At 41.8% G+C, this 21,470-nt stretch overlaps 1 protein-coding gene across 10 annotated transcripts in view; it reads right to left on the reverse strand.

The window, feature by feature from the left end:
- Positions 1-21,470, reverse strand: part of LOC100345657 (putative ATP-dependent RNA helicase DDX60) — a 100,638-nt gene that overhangs the window by 35,333 nt on the left and 43,835 nt on the right. For all 10 annotated transcript variants that reach the window (XM_089325476.1, XM_089325478.1, XM_008249590.5 and 7 more), the window contains exons 18-26: positions 19,688-19,807; positions 18,524-18,619; positions 16,083-16,198; positions 15,159-15,301; positions 14,955-15,064; positions 10,791-10,895; positions 10,142-10,270; positions 9,005-9,129; positions 3,501-3,659 (exon numbers count right to left, since the gene is read on the reverse strand). In XM_089325476.1, coding sequence (XP_089181602.1) covers positions 3,501-3,659; positions 9,005-9,129; positions 10,142-10,270; positions 10,791-10,895; positions 14,955-15,064; positions 15,159-15,301; positions 16,083-16,198; positions 18,524-18,619; positions 19,688-19,807 — 1,103 coding nt within the window. The remainder of the gene's footprint in view (positions 1-3,500; positions 3,660-9,004; positions 9,130-10,141; positions 10,271-10,790; positions 10,896-14,954; positions 15,065-15,158; positions 15,302-16,082; positions 16,199-18,523; positions 18,620-19,687; positions 19,808-21,470) is intronic.

Here is a 21,470-nt window from a genome sequence, read left to right on the forward strand (position 1 = left end):
CCACACACCCTGACCCGGACTGCCCTGTCAGCACACTGTATTACCCACTTCCTCTGAATATAACAGCCTTTCCCACACACCCAAATAGCCTTTCTTTAATCTTTTAGTTTGCCTCTTAATTGTGCACATTAGACAATTCTAAGTAAGAGAAGATAAGCTGGCTTGTATTCCGTCATCCGGTGTTCTCACCTCCCATTAACACTACACTTCACTCAGGGGAGACGCCGTAATGCTTGTAGAGCATGGGCAAACACCTTAGAGAGGCCCACATATTGGCATATAAGTTTTCAATCAAGACAAAAAAATTCCATAAAATACATTCTATCTTCCTACCTTGAAACTATAGCTCTACAACAACCTGGAATTTAAACTAGTGACTTCTGGGTGGGCATGTCTCCTCAGCTCCACTGACGTCTCATTTTCCAAGCATGGTACAGTCAAAGAAGGAAGGCCAGAGTGGCCCTCCCTAGCATGGGGACCCCTCAACCTCAGTATAAAAATTATGAAAAATATGACATCAAAACGTGCTGTCTTTTTATAGCTTGAATTGGTCACTAATGTAACTGCTTTTACTGCTCCAAAGAAAACTTGTCTGAGGAGAATCTGTTATTAGAAGGCTCACACTCCTAGACCATCTCTGCCTTGGCTCTTCATCGCCCAATTGCTAAGGAAACAGCAGAACAGTTAGAGGGGACATATGCAGAAGGAACAGCAGAAATTCCAGCTTGCTTTATGATTTGGGAAATCCGAGTCAGAGAAGTTCTAAAAGCTGGTTTAACATGGAGGGCAACAGCTACTGCTCACCCAAAAATTATTCTGGAACAGCTGTTACCTACCTGGCCGTATGCTCAGCACTGGAGATAAAAAAGAGGCAGACACATGGTTCCTGTTATAAGGGAGCTCAACATTTAGAAAGCAGAAACACATACAAATGGAAAACAGTAACACTTGTACATGACAATAACTGAACTACTATCAGAAGTATAGCAAGACATATATATATATATATATATATATATGCCCTGTGAAAGTGGTAGAAGATGACCCGAGTCCTTGGGCCCCTGTACCCACAGGGGAGACCCTGAAGAAGCTCCTGGCTCCTGGCTTCAGATTAGCGCAGCTCCAGCCATTGTAGCCAACTGGGAAATGAATCAGCAGATGGAAGACCTCTCTCTCTCTCTCTCTCTCTCTCTCTCTCTCCCCCCCTCCCTCTCCCTCTCCCTCTCCCTCTCCCTCTCTACCTCCCCTCTCTCTGTGTAACTCTGACTTTCAAATAAATAAATAAATCTTTTTAAAGAAGTATAGCATGAACACAAGGGAAATGGTATTAAGTCTAACTGGGAAACCAGCTTAAGATTCAGAGAAGTCTGAACACAAGTTTTCAGGGCAGTCAGGAAGGAGGTCAATCAAAGCGAACAGTCAGTCCAGGGAGAGGAAGAGGTGCACAAGTAAGTCGTAAGAGGAGCACTATAAATGTTGGATATTGTCAGTGGGGAGTAGTATGACGTGAAGCTGAAAAAGATCAAGACGTGTTGATGTACTAATTAATATTCAAGTTTAGATTTCATCAGTCGATCACTGTAGAGCCCATCAAGGAAGAATATTAAGTATGGGAAAATTGGGGGAGGTCCTATTGCACAGTGGGTTAAACTACCACCTATGGTGCCGGCATCTCATGGGCACTGGTTTGAGTCCTGGCTGCTCCACTTTCCATCCAGCTCCCTGCTAATGCTCCTGGAAAAGCAGTGGAAGATGGTCCACTGGGCCCCTGCACCCAGATGGGATACCCAGATGAGGCTTCTGGCTCCTGACTTCAGCCTGGCCCAGCCCTAGCCATTACAGCAATCTGGGGAGTGAGGCAGCAGACGGAAGATCATTTCTCAGGCCATTAGCAGGGAGCTGGATCAGAACTGGAGCAGCCAGGATATGGACTGGTGCCAACATGGGATGCCAGTGTCACAGGTGGCATCTTTCTGCATCACAATTACTTTTTTTTAAAGATTCATTTATTTATTTGAAAGAGTTACACAGAGAGAAGGAGAGGCAGAGAGAGAGAGAGAGAGAGAGAGAGAGAGAGAGAGAGGTCTTCTATCTGTTGGTTCACCCCCCAATTGGCCACAATGGCCGGAGCTGCACCGATCCAAAGCCAGGAGCCAGAAGCCTCCTACAGGTCTCCCACGTGGGTGCAGGGACCCAAGGCCTTGGGCCATCCTTCACTGCTTTCCCAGGCCACAGCACAGAGCTGGATCGGCAATGAAGCAGCCAGGTCCTTAACTGGCACCCATATGGGATGATGGCACTGCAGGCAGCAGCTTGACCCACTACACCACAGTGCCGGCCCTCCCACTATTACTTATTTAGAAGGCAGAGTTACAAAAAGACACACACACAGAATCTTCCACCTGCTTGGTCAGTCCCCAAAGCCACAGCCAGGGCAGGACCAGGCTGAATCCAGGAGCCTGGAACTCCAACGGGGTCTCCCATGTGGATGGCAGGGACCCAAGTACTCAGGCCTTCTTCCACTGCCTACCCAGGTGCATTAGCAGAGAGACAGATCAGAAGTGGAGCACCTTGTACTTGAACCAGCATCCATACAGGATTCCAGTGTCACAGGCAGTGGCTTAACCTGCTACACCCCAACTCTAGCCGCATAACTCTATTACTTATAAAACTGTGATGGTATATAAAAGACATGTCTTTGTTGTGACGCAAGACAACGTGTGTAGGGTATGTTTAGGTCTTCTGAGGGTTGAATGGGAGTCAGACCTCACATGTGTGTCAAAAATATGCTTATTTTGAAGGATGATGATCTTGGTATGCAGTCTACCTAGGCTGGTAGGCTATGGTGCTGCCTCTCAAGTTCTAAGTGAGACTCACTCTTTCTCTCTTTCTTTTTTCTCTTTCTTTCTTTCTTTCTTTCTTTCTTTCTTTCTTTCTTTCTTTCTTTCTTTCTTTCTTTCTTTCTTCTTTCTTTTTTTTGACAGAGTGGACAGTGAGAGAGAGAGAGACAGAGAGAAAGGTCTTCCTTTGCCGTTGGTTCACCCTCCAATGGCTGCCACGGCCAGCGCACTGCAGCCTGTGCACTGCGCTGATCCGAAGCCAGGAGCCAGGTGCTTCTCCTGGTCTCCCATGGGGTGCAGGGCCCAAGGACTTGGGCCATCCTCCACTGCACTCCTGGGCCATAGCAGAGAGCTGGCCTGGAAGGGGGGCAACCGGCACAGAATCTGGCGCCCCTACCGGGACTAGAACCCGGTGTGCCGGCGCCACAGGCGGAGGATTAGCCGCGGCGCCCGCCTGTGAGACTCACTCTTGCAATCGAAGATTATGATTATGGTTATGGACACTTGTCTTTGCTCGATTCTCCAATCCAAATTTACCCAATTTGCAAGCAAGTCCGAGCAACAACCAGAACTTCTTTGCAGAGCAGATTCACTTATTTTTCCTACTGTGAGTTAGAAAGAATTTTAACCCTTTGATGAGCAGTCTGTTTAAATACTCACAGCATCTTCTGTTTCTCTATGGATTTTTTTACTTTTCGAAGTTTATTAGCCATGTCTTGGGCTTCCTTATCAGCTTTGGGAGGTCGTCTTTTCTCTTGTTTATCCTCCAGGAATTCCTTCACACTTTTAGCTCTGTCTTCCACAGCTTCTAAGCTGAATCTAGAAACAAATAAAAAGAACCCTTGTCTGAAAATAACACCATAAACTTCAAAAGCTACTGTTACATTCTGACATGTACCTACTGGGTTTTGAATATTCATCTTTATGAGTTTTATTCTGATTATGTACACTAAGTGCTTTGGAAGAACAGACCCTTATTAACTAGCTTGCAATAATAATGGTTCCCGTATCCCCACCCTAGATGCTACCTTGGGGAAACGCTCAATAACAGCTCATGGAAACTTTCCCCATAAGAGAAGTTTGATATCCTATAGACAAGAGCTGGAAGACAATGGATCTTATTCACTTTTATACAGAATAAACCTACCCATCTCTGCCCCTTCCCAAAGGACAGAGAAAAAAACTTTTGCCATCAACAAATATTTGTTCACTTGGTAGGATGGAAAAGTTCATAACGTTCTCTAGCCTTTTGGAATGTGACTACTGCTTTCCCAGAGAACAGATAAACTCCAGGTGTTGCTGGCCTTCACAAACCAGGAATGTCTCTGAGGTCTAGGCCTTCTACCTTTTAGGAATAAGAATTCCTAGGAATATGAGGGTCTAGACCTCCTGGCACCTTGGGGCTTAAGCTAGGGATGTAGTCCAGGATGTAACCCTTGGGCTGTTCAGATCTCAGCACTTAACTAGATGGAGGGCAACAGACCAAACTTTCATAATACACGAGGAGTAAAATGTTACCAGAGGAAGTAACTGCAGACTCACATGCATTTCCCAGTACTGGGAACACTAGAAAACCTATGCAAGTTTTAATTCCCCACTGTATATTACTGGCAAAATGCTACAGGTAAAATAGCCAACAAACACTCTCACGCCGCTAACCAGAGTCTATTGGAACAAATCATTGATTTGGTCTATATAATAAAGTTTAAATGTCTCAGTGGCAAGGCAAAGGGCTTTTCCAAAGTATTCCAGAGCCAGAAGTATGGTTAACTAAGCCAAAGTAAATACCCTGGCACACTCATGAAGGAAAGATTAAGAAACTGACACATTGCCATATGGCAGGAAATTTCTAATAACAGACAGCAAGATAGTAACAGTAAACATATGTATTTACTATTGTCAGACATTAATTTAAGTGGCTTAAATATACTGCCTCACTGACGACTCACAAACCGTATGAGGACGGCCCTGTTATTATCCCCATCTTGCAGATGAAAACACGGGCGATTAAGTGGCCTACCTCACAGCCTCAGACCACAGCCTGCACGAGGCAGACTGGTCTCCAAGCCCATGATCTTCACCGGGACATTATGTTCCTTCTCATTCTGCATTAATGCAAGTCACTGTCATTATTAAATGGTATTGTTTCCATCATGGCCATTGTAAAACCGTAGATCACTTTGAACTGTTTGTCTCCTAAATGTTACTGATAACCTATGTAAACCAAGGTGACCCCAGAACTGGGTTGGTCGCCAATGATATTTTGTAGTACTATAGTAAGTGCTTTGTTTTTACTTAAGTCCTATCCGTACCCTATGTATTATTATTTTTATCATAGCATTTTTCAAAGTTATTAAGGAATTATCCAGAAGTGACACAGCTAACAAGTGGCAGAGGTAAGGTGCACTTTGGGCTGATGTCACGGCTCATTAGGCTAATCCTCCACCTGCAGTGTCGGCACACCGCGTTCTAGTCCCGGTCAGGGAGCCGGATTCTGTGCCGGTTGCTCCTCTTCCTGTCTAGCTCTCTGCTGTGGCCCGGGAGGGCAGTGGAGGATGGCCTAGGTCCTTGGGCCCTGCACCTGTATGGGAGACCAGGAGAAGCACCTGGCTCCTGCCTTCGGATTGGCGTGGTGTGCCGGCCGCAGTGTGCCGCCGGAGCAGCCATTGGGGGGTGAACCAAGGGAAAAGGAAGACCTTTCTCTCTGTCTCTCTCTCACTGTCCATTTTGCCTGTCAAAAAAAAAAAAAAAAAAAGAGTGCACTTTGGACCTGGCCATAAAGTGTGTGGTCTTAAGCACACACTGATACTGCCAGCAAACACTGCCGCGGCTCCATGACTGCTTTTCCAGAGACCGGAGTGTTGGAGGTTGATGGGGACTCCACTAATTGAAAAGACCCGAGAGGTACAGCTTCAGCCCAGACAAACCTCAGATCTCTTGATGACCTGAGGCTACTTACGACTAAACCAAACTGCACAGGGCCAAGAAGGCTGCTTTATGGAGTCCAACCTTGCATAAAACCATGCAGAAATTATACTCCCCAAGTAGAATTAGATGTCGGGGAAATATCTTACTGTGTAAGTATCTTCTGGCTCTATCTATTTTGAGCTAAAGTCACTGAGGAAATAGATGCAAGAGGGTCCCCTCTTTTGCTCCTTTTTTTTTTTTTTTTTGGACAGGCAGAGTGGACAGTGAGAGAGAGAGAGACAGAGAGAAAGGTCTTCCTTTGCCGTTGGTTCACCCTCCAATGGCCGCCGTGGCCAGCGCACTGCAGCTGGCACACTGCGCTGATCCGATGGCAGGAGCCAGGAGCCAGGTACTTTTCCTGGTCTCCCATGCGGGTGCAGGGCCCAAGCACTTGGGCCATCCTCCACTGCACTCCCTGGCCACAGCAGAGAGCTGGCCTGGAAGAGGGGCAACCGGGACAGAATCCAGCACCCCGACCAGGACTAGAACGCGGTGTGCCGACACTGCAGGTGGAGGATTAGCCTAGTGAGCCGCGGCGCCGGCTCTTTTTCTTAAACATAGGAGATTAAATGGCCCTGTGAAAGATGCTGTTACAGCACAGAGTGACATTCTTATCTTCACGAACAGGAAGTGGAGGTAAGGGAAGTCTGTGTCAAGCTTTGTTAAACTAACCATTTTCTTCCTGGGCATCTCACCCAGTTAACTACCCTAGTCCAAGCCTTTTAGCCCTGTCACACTTTCACCTCGACCCTCTCTGCCAATTAAGTAGAAGTGTCCATCTCTAACTTTGTCTTTGGGTCTTTGTTTCCTAACAAAGGCCCCCATGCCATTTAACCTTATTTTAAATAAATCTGGGATGGGCATGTAGCATAGAGAGTAAAGCTACCACCTGCAGCACCAGCATCCCATATAGGTGCTGGTTTGAGTCCCAGCTGCTCCACTTCTAATCCAGCTCCCTGCTGGTGCACCTAGGAAAGCACAGAGGATGGTCCAAATGCTTGCAACCCTGTGCCCACATGGGAGACCTGGAAGAAGCTCTTGGCTTCAGCCTGGCACAGCTCCAGCCATTGTGGCCATTTGGGGAGTGAACCAGCAGATAGACGATCTCTCTCTCTATCTCTCCCTTTCCCCCTTTGTCTGTAACTCTACCTTTCAAAAAAATGTTAAAAAGAATTTGTATGCATTTCTCTACCTTGTTTTGATAGAGGCTCATCTTAAATATCCTAAGGGGCTAAAAGTAAAATTTTGCTTTCCCACAAAAATAGATATGAATATACATGAACTGTAAGTATATAACAAAAGTATTTTTGGATTTTTATTTTGCAATTCAGCTTTATGAAATAATTCATAGGTAAAGAATTTTAATTAGTATTTGTTTTTATTTATTTGAAAGGCAGAGAGACAGAGAGAGCGAGCTCTTAGCCAATGGCTCAATTTCCAAATGCCCACACAGCCAGAGTTAGGTCAGGTGGAAGCCAGGAGCCTGTAACTCAATACAGGTCTCCCATGTGGGGAGCAAGGACCCAACTACTGAAGGCATCACCTGCTGCCTCCCAGGGTGCATGTTCGTTGGAAACTGGAATAGGAACTGGAGCAGGGACTGGAACTCAGGACTCCAGTACGGGATACAGGCATCCCAAGAGGTGCCTTAACCACCGTGAGAGAATTATTTGGTTTCTAACTAAAATCTACAGCCATCCATGAAAACAAAGTAGGTGAACTGTGAAGTGTCTTGGTGACAAATAAATTTATTTCCGTGGTAGGTGTTTTGGTGCAATTGGTTAAGCCATCAGATAGGACTGCCACATCTCATACTAGAGGACCTGGGATAGAGTCTCACTTCTGGTTCTGTTCCTGCTTCCTGTTAATACCTGGGAGGCAGCAGGTGATTTCTCAATTCATTGGGTCCCTGCCATCTACGTAGGAAACCTGAGTGGAGTTCCAGGCTCCTGGCTTCAGCCTGGCCCAGCCCTGGCTGTTGTAGGCATTTGGGCATAGAAAACTCATTCTCTCAATCTCTCTCTCTCTTTCTCTCCCTCTCAAATACAAATAAACATTAAGAAATTTATTTTTCTTGTTCCAGTAATAAGATAAAAGAAGCCAATTTTATTATAATCCTCCAAATTTCCAAATGCAAACTTATGTTCACTTGTCATCATTATTTTAAATATACATCATCAATGCTAATTTATTACTATGTCTGTTGTATAGGAACAAGTTCCATTAAACTTTACCAGTTGAGCAAAATACTATGCCTTCATTTATGTAAAGCTTCTGCAGCTTAAGTAGAATTAGAAATTATCTAAAGTAAATAATACATTCTGTTCTGATCTCAAACTGTGTTTTCTTTTTCTTTTTTGACTTATTTATTTGAAGGGCAAAGTTATACACAGAGAGAGGGGTCTTCTATCTGCTGCTTCACTCTCCAAGTATCTGCAACAGCCAGGGCCAAGCCAGGCTGAAGCCAGGAGCCAGAAGCATGGCAGCAGGGGCCCAGACACCTGCAGCATCTTCTGCTGCTCTTCCCAGGCCATCAACAGGGAGCTGGATTGGAGGTGAAGGAGCTGTGTCACTAACCCCCCTACCCACCACACTGCAAAGCAGACCTCTAAACTATGTTTTCAAGGTTAATCTAGGATATGGAATGTTAATCCACTTAATAAATTACCTTTTGTGTTACTTTATCAAAACTGGGCTATCCTGTTCAATTTTAAACTATTTTTATACCATAACATTCAAAATTTATCAAGTGTCTATCATAGTTCTCATTAGTATATACTTGAAATAATAAAAAAAAAACCCTCTGCCAATAACTATTCTAGCCTGTTGTAAGGATGTTTTAATTTTATATGGAGTACTTGTATGCATATTCATTCAAATTTTTTACAAACAGCCTAGGTATGTACTGAAAATTACTAAGACCTAAGTAATAGTTTAAACAGAAAACAAAAAATGAAGTAACAAACTAAAGAATGAGGTGATTTTTAATAACCCAACTAAGATATTTCATAAAAATTGAACTAAAAGAATAGACTTTTCAAATAAGACTTCTGCATTTGAATAACAAATGAGCACCAAAATAGCAATGAATACTATACTACAATGGTTTGTGTAACTCACCACATCTTAAAGGAATACAAATTGTAATACAAAATACAAATTGTAATACAAATTTCCAGCAAAAACAAATAGCTTACATGAAAAACAGTGCTGGCAACTTCTCCATTTCCCTTAGCTTTTCCACAAGAAGTGGGAACATTCTTGTCATGTTTCCTGTACTAACATCTGAATCAGGACTAAGATGTTTCAGTACCATTTTGGCCTGTAACAGTGAATAAAAAACACTTATTTTTACGTTCTGTGTAGAAAAGAAAAGATTACTGTTTTTGGCTAAAATACTTTCATCGTTGTCTAAGCTATGTTTTTATGGTTCTTTAAAACAGTTCTTTAAAGTGCATCATAAAATTATGCTTAAACCTATCAAACAAATAGACTAAAGAACAAAACCTTGGCAGCAACAATGCATATACCCACATATTTGCAACTTAACACGTGATTTTTTAAGACAACCTAAGTCAGGAAAAGAATTATTCACTAAATGATGCTGAAGGAAAGGGATGAGTCAGTCCCTCTCCATGGAACCGACTGGTTTCTGCATGTAGGAAAATCACTTGCAAACATATTTTCAAGATTTTTTAATGACAAAGTAACAAGAAGAAAATATAAGTTAATTCTGTCAGGTTTCTGAATGGGAGGAGATTAAAGTATAGCAGAAAAAAATATGACATGAGAGAATCTAATACACGTTACTCTAAAAAATAACAAACCACCATTTGCGACAATAGCAAAATTCAAAGCATAAAGACCATCCACTTCCTCAAAATAAATATGCACAACTTGTATGATTGAGGTCAAGACTCTGAATCAGAAATAGTTACCACAACTGAAAGTGAACACAAAAATATTCCAAGATGAACAAAAAGGAGTAAGACTTTCTTCCTGGCACCTAGCACCGTGAGTCCTGCCTTTCTATGCACAGGGCTTGGAGAGGACTATTCCTGTGCAGAGCCACCCCTCTGTTCTTGTTGGGTGCAACATCTGGGAGGCACCAGCCACCTCTGGCCTACGTCTTAGGAGGCACTGAGCCCAAGACAAAGACCCATTTCCTTTCTCTTTTTATTGTACCTCAGAATCACTAGACATCATGTTCAACTTACAATTCTAAGATGAAAACTGAAGATTAAGAAAACATAAAATAGTATTAACTGAATACACAACCCAAAACAATAGAGTATAGGATGTTTTCCCTAAAACATAAAGCCTGTGAAAATCACCTGCTGTACGTGGCCATCTGTAATCCAGTTCCTTAACTCTGCCTTTAAGCTCTCTTCATATTTTCTAGCATCCAACTTCTTAATGACTAATTTATTCTTAAAATGAATGAAGTTCTCTGGACACAGTTCCTTGAAAACAAAGACCACAGGATTAAGCACCATGCAATAAAAATCCAAAGCTGTTTCCTATTTGCACATCTCATTGACAGTACTACTGCTGCAAACCCTGATGACAGAGATGCAGGAAATTCTTTTTACCTCCCATAGCTTCTAATACATAGAACTCTTAGGATGGACCAACTCCTAAAAAGAGAGGATATGAGTAACAAATGGAAACTAAAAACAGCAATCAGGACATACAGAAAGGAAACAAGTGGCGTGAAATACAAGTCCAGGGTGTATGAGATTCAAATATCGTACTATCCCAGAAGTTGACAGAAGAAATATTTGCAGGAATTAAAACATAATTCAAAACCATTAGAGTAAAATAAAATAAAAGTGTTTGGAAGAACAACATGTGAGAAGGGACAATTTTTCACTAATAATTTTCAAAGAACAGATGCAAGTGATTAGAAAGGAAGAGAGTTTGTCCTGCTGTGCAGCAATGCTATAATTTCTTATAGCATGAATTTCCGGGATTATTATTTACCTGAGCCCGGGGCCAGCTGTCCCAGATTTGAAACATGGTGTCATAAAGTTGGACGCTCTCTCGAGGTGAAAGGGAAAGATCAGACGGGAATCCGTAGTGTTCGATCTATGTAAACAAAATTGAGCTTAATATTCCTCTTATTTTATCTGATGTCTTATCCTTTGCCTCATGGCCACTATCATGAACCTACAGACATTAAAAAGAATTAAACTAAAATGTTCAAATACTGACAGGTGCCAAGCACTTAGAAAATATAACCTGCATGTTTCTTAACTATTAAGATTATTCTTAATTATTAAGATTAAGAAAAAACCTGAAAGTCCACCAAAAACAGCTTTAACGTTACTCCATATGACCCTTCAATGGGATAACTGTGTGTGAACTATCTTCTAATAATTCTAATCAGAGTACTAGCGTGCTGAAAGATTTGTAATTTAGACAAGATGAGACTACCTCTACCCTACAATAACAGTGAAATTGATTTAATTGTGGAGTCTTCACATTTATGTGTGCCAAGCCAGGATAAAGAAGGCAAATTAGGTATTCTATGACGCTGTTTTAGCAAACCACATTATCCCTGATGCCATCCATAATGTTAAGCATTGATCCAGGCTGAGCTGCCGAGAGAAAGCAGTTCTTAGGAGGACTTCCTGGAGTGGACAGCTCTCCAGGAGTCAGCAGCTGCCCCTGTGTGGCATGATAATGGTAAAGGCCACGCAACTCTGCACTTGGCCAGAAACAAGCCTCATGGGATTGAAGATGATCCCTCAGTGCAGGGGGATCAGGGCCAGCTCGCTTGTCCTGCCCAGTCCCTTCCCGCCTGCAGTCATTTTTATGATACAGCTATGAGAGAAAGAACCAAGGTAGATGGTTTTATTCTTTATGTTGACACAACTTATTTTTTTTTACTTGCCACTCAGTTGTTTTGTTTTTTTTTTTTTTTTTTGGCAATTTGAAGTATACCAAAGAAGATCAGGATTTGCAAACAATCGCCACACATCCAACTGTCAACACACATTTACTAATGCCTGAGCCTTTGTGGTCCTCCTGTACGCATGCTACAAAAATCTAGAAGACTTGAGAATATTCATCCACAGCATGACCTTTGCAACAGTTGTAGGGGTCAGAGCACACTGGACCAGTTCTGTTGCTTTCCCATTGTTGCATTAATAGCTACTGAGAATACAGGAAAGGCACTTGGATCAAAATGGCAATGTCAGCGAGCACTCCAAACCACCACATATTCATTGCTGCTTAAAGACAACCTGCCTGGAGCCTTTTTTTTTTTTTTTTTTTTTTTGAGCACTTAAAAAAAAAAAAAAAGAAAGAAACTTGTTAAGATTCATTGTATTTTTTGAAAGGCAGAGCCACAGAGACGGAGGGTGAGAGAGAGAGAAATTTTTCCATCCGTTGGTTCACTCCCCAGACCACCTCAACAGCCAAGCTGGGCCAGGCCAAAGCCAGGAGCTTCATCTGGGTCTCCCACGTAGGTGGCAGGGGCTCAAACACTTGGGCCATCTTCTGCTGCTTTTTCCAGGCCATTAGCAGGGAGCTGGATCAGAAGTGAAGCAGCCAGGACACAAACCAGTGTCCACGTGGGATGCCAGCGTCGTGGGCAGCTTTACCAGCTATGCCACAATGCCCGCCCCTGCTTTGACACATTCTACACAAAATAAATAAGTTCGTAAAACTATTTGGGTATTTAATACTATCTTTGAGATTTATTTATTTATTTATTTGAAAGGCGAAATAACTGAGAGAGACATTTTCCATCTGCTGCTTCATTGCCCAAATGGCCACAATAGTCTGGTCTGGGCCAGGCCAAAGCCAGGAGCCTGGAACCCCCCCATGGGTGCAGGGGCTCAAGTACCTGGGCCAGTATCCACTGCCTTCCTGGGCACATTAGCAAGGAGCTGGCTCAGAAGTGGAACAGCCAGGACATCAACTGGCACTCAGATATGGGATGGCAGCTTGGCAAATGGCAGTTTAACCTGCTATGCCACAATGCTGGCCCCACTGGGCTATTTTTAAAATACCAATAACGAAAATGTCAGGTGATCCCTAGAGAGGGTAGAAGGGAAGATGGAAGGAAGGAGAAATTAAAAAGAAAGCAACGAAAATGTCAGGTGATCCCTAGAAAGGGTAGAAGGGAAGGTGGAAGGAAGGAGAAATTAAAAAGAAAGCAAAAGAGAAAAGATCTTTTTAATTATGTGTGGGTTCTCGTCTAGAGTCTAGCTTTGGGGTGTAAGTCAGGTAATAGGAATCTTATGTACATTTTAATTTTATTTAGAGTTCGAATTAGGCCATTACCTCACAGAAGAGAAACTCCCCTAATCCTCATAGAAAGCTGTCATCACTTCAATGCATGCAATTGATTTTAATTTTAATTTATTTTTAAAATTTGAAAGGAGGAGAGATCTTCCGTCTGCAAATTCACTCCCTAAACACCTGCAGAAACCAAGGAGCCCAGAATTCAGTCCAAGTCCCCCACGTGGGTGGCAGGGACCCAAGTACTAGAGCCATCATCATCTGCCTCTCAGGTTGTACATTAGCAGGAAGCAGAAATCAGAAGTGGAGCTGAGACTTGAACTCAGTCTCTCCAGCACAGGATGTTTCCATATTAACTGCTGCACCAAATGCTTGCCCTACGGTTGCTTTCAGAAACCATCAAATTATCCCAAAGGCCAAAAAGGGATTCTAATTCATCCAGGTATTTTTTTTTTTAAGCAGATCCTACACTTCACTGCTGCTTACAGACAACCTGTCTTGAACCATTCGACACAAAATAAATCATCTTATTTATTTTGGGACTAATAGGTGAAATCAAAGGTTCTGTAGACAATCTACATGAGACGCATCCTGCCCACCATTCACTTAAGAGTTGTCTGCGGTGTTAATTATGTTCTCTGTGCCTCGCCTTCCTCATTTGTAAAATGGGAATAATAACAGGAAGTCCATCATAAGGCTGCTGTTAAATTTAATAAGGTAGGCTATGTAAAATTTTTAGGCCCAAAATAAGTACTCAATTTAGGTTGGTTACTCTTATTTAACATATGTTTAGAAAGCACCTTTCACACACATAGCTATTTGTGAGGAATTTATAAGGACACAAAATTGCCCCCCTCCCCGGAGTTATTCTAGCAAGACGAAGAAGACATGCATTCATAGAACTACTGCAGCAAGTGGATCATGATTGGAGTCACGTAAGATAAACAAGGTGCGATGGAGAGGAGAGAAGATTTTATCCGTTAAGGGAGCCACAAAGGATTCTGAGAAGGTTTCACATTTAGGAGTCACGGAAGGTGAAGAGGATCAGGACAATTGACTTTGGCCATCAGGAATGAAATACTCCATCCAGGAGCATCACACAGCGGAGGGCTCCCATGGATGAATGGAAAGGACACTAGGCAGGGCCACAGAAGACCCGGCTGCTCAGGCTACACTTTGAGCCCTTTGCCTTTAGACGTGCATGCAGAGATCACAACTATGGTTTAAGGATTCTTCATAGGAGAGGTGAATTGAGAATACATCTAACTTTCCTTCTCTGTGGAGAAAGACAAACGACCAAACAATTATTGCAATAATTACAATTATTACTCTGAGTGTCAAGAGGAGCTTCCATGCGCCATCCACAGGAAACGGGATAAGAAAGGATGACCAATACATAAGAATAACTGAGAAATCTTTCCCCACTCACACCGGAATGCCCCAACTGAAATCCTTTTTATGCCTCTACCTTACTGGTTCACTACCCAAACACCAAGTTATCATTGTTTTGTTCTTGAGAATGGTCCTTGACTTGTCTCAGCTAATTCATAGTGATCAGATTCTCACCACAAGCCGTCGTTGCACTGAGAGAACAGTTAGGTTAAGAGAAGTGAACAGTTAGAGATGGACACTGAGAAGGCAGAAAATGGGCAAAGATAAGATACAAAAAATAAAACTAAAAAAGCCAGGTTGGAATTTTTAGTGGGTTTTAAGCTTTGTGGAGCCAGACACTAAAGAGGAACCAGTGAAAGCTAGAAAGAACACTCTTCCTTTTCAATACAAATAACATGAAGATAATTAAAATATCTGCTGTAAAAATATCAGTCTGGCAGCTTTTAAACTGCTATATATGCAAACAATTCATATTAGAACAAATATGGCTGAAGTGTTACTTACATGATCTGTTGTTAGTGCAGCACATGGGTGAAAATGTTCAAAGTAGATGTCATCCCCGTTTACTGAGCATATGTACTTCTCTAAATCATTGTATCTCTCTCCATAGAGCACTAGAAATCAAGAGCACCAAGTTCCAAATCAATGGAAATGCAATGACTAGTTTAAAGTAAAAGATAAAATGCATTATGAATATATCAAACATACCAAGTCTAACTTTATACGACTGTCTTATTCGAAAGTAATATTTGGGGAAATTGGTACGACTGGCATGATTCTTTTTAGAAGCAATTTTTTTTTCTATTAAAGCATCTTCTTGTCTCCAGTACTGTTTCACTGACTGCAGCCACCTTAAAAAATGAATGAACATATTATTTAGGCAGAACATGGAACTATTCCTATGAAGCTGAATAGTGTAAGTAAAAAACACTTCAGGTACCTCAAAATTTGGACTTATGGGAATAGGCTCAGGAGCCAGACCACACAAGAATGGATTCCAGCCTCCTTCCTAATTGTTGTGGCTCTTGGCTGAGTCACTCGATCTTTCTGTGCCTTATTTCCACATTTTAAAATGGGATACAGTAGTATCTGAAGTACTACTACAGTAAATCACAAGAGTTCTGGGCATTTAAAATAAGTTATCATAAGCAAAGCCCTTGGGACAGTACCTGGCACATTCCAGGTATGATAGGAGTCTTTGCTAGAATAGTTATTAGTAGGCAGAAATCAAGCCAAATTACAAAATGATGTGGGGTCTTGAATCTTTCAAAGCATCTCCACGAAGCAGGGCCATGGCTCTTAGGGCCCATGGCTGAGTGTGTCCGTGTATTGTTTAATTTTTATTTCTTGGTGAAGGACAAAAGGAAAGGAACACAAATCTATCATTCTGATGAAATATTCTGAGATCGGTGGATTATTTCCCATTCAGTTGCAGGTCTGAGCATGGGAGTCCTTCATTTTCCATTACAGAATGGGGCTTTGCTCAACACCTGCCAGCAGGTGCAAGAGAGAACCAGAAATGAATCATTCAATTCCCCAGAAAGTTATGAGACCCTTCCGAATCCACACAGACAGCATGAAACACACTCAACAGAGATAAACATTTTGTCCAAACTGAAATCAAGTTCATACGCAGTGAGATGTTCAGGGTTACTTATGGTAGCAGAAAGGGCCAGAAAAGGACATCTGATCATGACAAGGAGATGCTCCCAGATTTCTGCTCCAATTTCTCCACCAAGACAATGGACCTATTCAAGAAAAAAATTCCTCCATTCAAAAGATGATTTAAAGAAAGCAAATGAACATAAGACTTGAAATCATCATGCATACTTTCCCATTACCTTTAATTGACCATGCCAAGTTAAAATAAATTATGGAAAACTCATGTGACAGAAAATTTTGACAATTTTGACACCTGAATTTCCTTCAAATACCAATAATTCCTCTTTAATTTCAAAAACGCCTTTCAAACATGTGTACTTCTCTCCACACCTACTGCTAACTAAGCCACCACCACAACTCAGGTGCATGAACACGATATCCTCCTGACTACCACGGTAGCCTCTTCTCATGCCTCCTACGTTTTTCACATCACAGCCCAAACGCTATGTTTAAAAGAGGAGTGAGATCAAGTCACATCCCTAATTAAATTTCTTCAGTATATCCCCACTGCATGTGGAATAAAACCAACTCCTTAACAGGGTGTATAATGCATGGCATGATTCAGCCCCTGCCACTCTCTCTAGCTCCATCTCAAGCCATCAAGACCACGCAGCCTTGTCTTTGTTCCTTGGACATACTCTTGCTACCCCATAACTTTCACAGTATTGGTCCCACTGCTTAGAATACACTTCCTCTTTTTCATCCAACCATAGAGTTCAGCTTAATGTCACTCTAGAGAAGAGATTTTTCTGGGCACCCATTTCAGAGTTGTCCTCCTACTACCATGATTAAAGAAATGACAACTTCCTCTTTCTTTTCATAGTATGTAGCTTGACATTGTCATTTATGTGTTTATTTGTTTAATTCCTCCTTTCTTGATTGAATTGTAACCTTAGTCCTGGGTATTGCTAGCACTGCCAGAAAGCCTGGCACTGAGCAGGCACTCCTTAAATATCTGCTGAATGAATGAATGCATATCTTTTAATCAAATTGAGGTAGATTCAGAGATGACTCTCAGAGGACACTAAGTTAAATGATGACAATTGGCGGTCAATCAAAGAGGACTTTCAGAACTAGATAAATTATATATGTATATATATATACACACACACACATGTATATACATATATGTATATATGTGTATATATATGTGTATGTGTGTGTATATTTGCCCATTTGGCTTTGTTCTGTAAGGTAACAAATCACACTGCCAAATTTTAACCTCATATCTTGTACTGGACAGCACTTTCCCCTGACCCTGCCGGAACAGACTTTAGCCTTCAAAGCCTTTACTTTTATGTGAAATTAGGATGAGTTACCCAATGCTGTATCACTTCAGAGTTTTGAGATTAGACCACAACTCAAGGTTCTGGATTGCAAAACAAAGTTGATGAATTTTTATAAAGAGCAATATCCAAAAATCCTTGTCATGCAATATACACACATTAACCAAAATTAAACATAATCTATTAGTATCAAATAAATCAAAAGCCCAGCCTGTTTGGTTGCTCCATGTTCTACCAGTAAAAGATAAGTTAACCATTACCTAAGTTATCTTTCCCTCTTTAAACTGGAAATTCCCCAGAGCAAATGAATATTTTTGTAATGTTTCAGGGCTTCTTTGAATAACTATTCTTAATAATGTTGCTTTATCACTTTGTTACATATCTTCCATTTGCTCCTATAAATTTGTATCATTTCATCCTGTTCTCTGGCTGATATTCTGATGTACAGAAGTTACCTCAGAAAGGTTCCCAGGCACTGCTGGATTGGCCAATGGAGAGCCTCGTCAAGGGATCAGAAGACAGGAGAAGGAGGTTGAGGCCAGCACGGCATTGGCTCCCTTCCTGCAAGGTTCCCTTTAGCCAGCTACGCCCCTCTAGTAAAGTAACCACTCCTCACAACGTAGCTAACTCCTAAGAAAATGCTTCCTCACTTTGTCCTTTTAAATTTAGAGGAAAACTACTAGCTCTGGATTTCTTCACAGACATCTTTGAAAAATACCCTGCTTTACTTGTTGCAATTTGAGTGTGCCATTGCTTTCTGTTGGGGCTATGGCTGATAAAATAACCTATATAGTTGAATCACTTGGTAAAGCCCCAAATGTTTTGCATTGGAGATCAAAGATTGGATTTTGAAATCTCTGTCCAGGGTAAGTTATGCTGTGCTGGTTGAATTCTACTCCCCCTGAAACAGTGATCTCTACTGAAAGGTTCCTCTCCCATACAGTGCTCCGTAGAGTGTGCCGATTGAGTCCCAACATAAAGGTTGATGGCAACGTCCAGAAGAAACTGTTGAGAAGGAAGGGCCTCCCACACGTGAACTCCACCCAAGGGAACAGATGTCTCAACCATCTCCTTCACAGTGCTTGTGTACGCTAGGAAATTAATGCAGAGAAATAATAAACCTACCTCATCAAATATAACATATCTGATCTTTTTCACCCATTGTTGACGATGAGGAGCCAGCAGCAGAATTTCAAAGCAGGCAGGCACTGTAATAAGTACCTAAAAATAAAATAGTTATATGAACTAACATTTTGAGCACTTCACTGTGTGCAGTCATTGTTTTAAGAAAGTACAAGTTAGGCTTATGAGTCCCAAGTGTATCTGCTGATAACTAGGATATCATAGTGCTTCTAAGAATTGTTTGACTAGAGTTGTTAGGTACGAGTTTGAACAAAATGAAACTCCATTGTTTTTGTAGGTCAAAATGATAAATTATCAGATCTGAAGTCTACAGTATTACTTACAAACATTCAAAGTTTAATAATAGAAATTGTTCATTGTCACAGGTTTGATTCTATAAAATCTGACCCTGACACAGAAGATGTTTATTAAGAATTGAAAACCGGGTGTTGGGGGAGAGAATTAGGAAGAGGGAGAAGCCGAACTACAAAGCAGGCCTGATAGAACCTTAGCAAACCTAGCTCAGAATTCTTGAGCGAACACTGTCCTTCAGAGCTGTTCCACATTAAGCGACAATGGCCAACTGTTTATACCCTTCCTTAGCTCAGGTACTAAGGACTGTGGTGGTAGTACAGGGAGTGCAGACAGAATCTTGCCCACACCTTCTGCATCTGAGCGGCAAGTCCCTTTTTTAAAGGTGACCTAAGAGAGCGCATCTCCGTATCTGCCACATAGTGTTCTAAATCATGGTTCACTCTTGATTTAGCGTTGAATATCTAGGAATTCAATAAAGGGGAAAACTTTCCATGATGTAATCAATACCAAATATCGTATCTGAATTTGTGTATTCTAAACAGATATTTATCAAGAGATAATATTTCTGATTAGAAATTGGTGTTCCTTAAGTTTTTATAATTTATAGGATTGTTCAGATCATTTTGAATTTATTCATAAACCAAGATGTACTATGAACTATATTTGAAATTTAAAAAAAATTGAAGTATCCATATTTAGTGATGAGTTCTATTTATCTATAGCAAAATTACTTTTTCTCTAAAGCTCTTGTCTGTCATCAATTCAAGGAAGTTATTTTCTCAAGGCCTCAGGAAGAGAAATGCAGGTACTGTTACATAATTCAATAATAAGTTGGTTAATTCAAAATCCTACCTGACAGTTCAGGGCATCGTGACGATAATCCCTTGTAAAAACACCACACAGAGCCTCCCCATTTGGCAGCATTTTGGCATAACGATTCTGAACAGTTGCTGCTACTTGATTAACAAGGGCCTGGTTGACAAGAAAGGGATCCATTAATCACATAACCGTGTCCACAGGTGACTATAAGAACTGCCTACGAATAAGTTCTACTAAGAGCATAGAAAGTTTAACAACCTCCTCCCTCTACCCCTCCACACTCTAAGTACCCCACGGTGCTCTGAGATACTACACTAAGCAGACAAACCTCATCAGTACACCTCAACATTAACTAAAATGGGGGGGAGGGGTGTTTCTATCAGAAGGAGGAAAAAAAAAAAAAAAAAAAAAAAAAAACAGTGGGGCTAGTGTTGTGGTGTAGCAGGTAAAGCTCCTGCCTGTGACACCATCATCCCATACGGGTCCTGGTAGGAGTCTTAGCTGCTCCGCTTCTGAACCAGCTCCCTGCTAATGCACTTGGGAAAGCAGCAGAAAATGGCCCAATTCTTGTGCTTCTGCCACCCACATGGGATACCCAGAAGAAGCTCCTGGCTCCTGGCTTTGGCCTGGCCCAGTCCTGACTGTTGTAGCCATTTGGGATGTGAACTAGAGGATGGAAACTCTCTCTTGCTCCTGTTCTCTCCTAGTCTTTCTTTCTTTCCTCATCTCCCCACCCCACACGCTCTCTGTAACTCTTCCTTTCAAATACATAAATATATCTTTGGAAAAAAGAAAAAACAAACAAACACTGCTTGGGATACTGGCATCCTGGGCCAGAGTGCCTGGGTTTGAGTTCCAGATCCATTTCCAGTTCTAGCTAACTGCCAAGCATACCACGGGAGGCAGCAGGTGATGGTGGTGCTTGGGTACTGGGATCCCTGCCACCCACACAGGAGATCAGGATTAAGTTCCAAGTTCCCTCTGGCTTTGGCCTGGCTCAGCCCTGTTGCAGGCATTTAGGGAGTGAACCAGCGGATGAAAGAGAGAGAGAGAGAGAGAGAGAGAGAGAGGTCCTCCATCTGATGGTTCATTCCCCAACTGGCCACAGTGGCCAGAGCTGCGCCAATCCGAAGCCAGGAGTCAGGAGCTTCTTCTGGGTCTCTTATATGGGTGCAGGAGCCCAAGGCCATCTTCCACTGCTTTCCCAGGCCATAGCAGAGAGCTGGATTGGGAGTGGAGCAGCTGGATCTTGAACCAGTGCCCCATATGGGAAGCCAGTGAATCAGGTCAGGGCATCAACCCACTGTGCCACAGCGCCAGCCCCATAAATTTTTTTTTTTTAAAGAAAAGTCAAGCAAGGGATAACCATGGTTGAATTTTGTCTCCTATATTTGATGACTCCCTCCAGATACCTGAGGTGACATGTTCTAGGTAAACCACGTTCTAGGTACAACCACGTTCTAAGTAAAGAAGGTAGCTTGCCCAGGGGAATCCACATGCGTGGAAACTTATCAACCTCTATTTCACACCTTATGAAAAAAAATCCAAGTTGATTAAAATGTAAATTTTAAGACAAATTCATAAAGCTAGTATTAACGTGTACTTTCATAGATTAGAGTAAAAGCATTCAAGAAAACTCCAAATGAAAATATCGATAATTGAATATACAAACATATTAATATTGCTATCATTGAAACTATCATAATGCAACAAAATGACCTAATAACTGAAACTATATTCTTTATATGGCAGAGAAAATTTTTTAAAAATTTACTTATTTGGGGATGGCACTGATTAAGCTGCTGCATCCCATACC

The sequence above is a fragment of the Oryctolagus cuniculus genome, chromosome 2 (assembly GCF_051225735.1).
Source record: "Oryctolagus cuniculus isolate XC-2025 breed Fujian yellow rabbit chromosome 2, ASM5122573v1, whole genome shotgun sequence".
NCBI classification, from domain to species: domain Eukaryota; kingdom Metazoa; phylum Chordata; class Mammalia; order Lagomorpha; family Leporidae; genus Oryctolagus; species Oryctolagus cuniculus.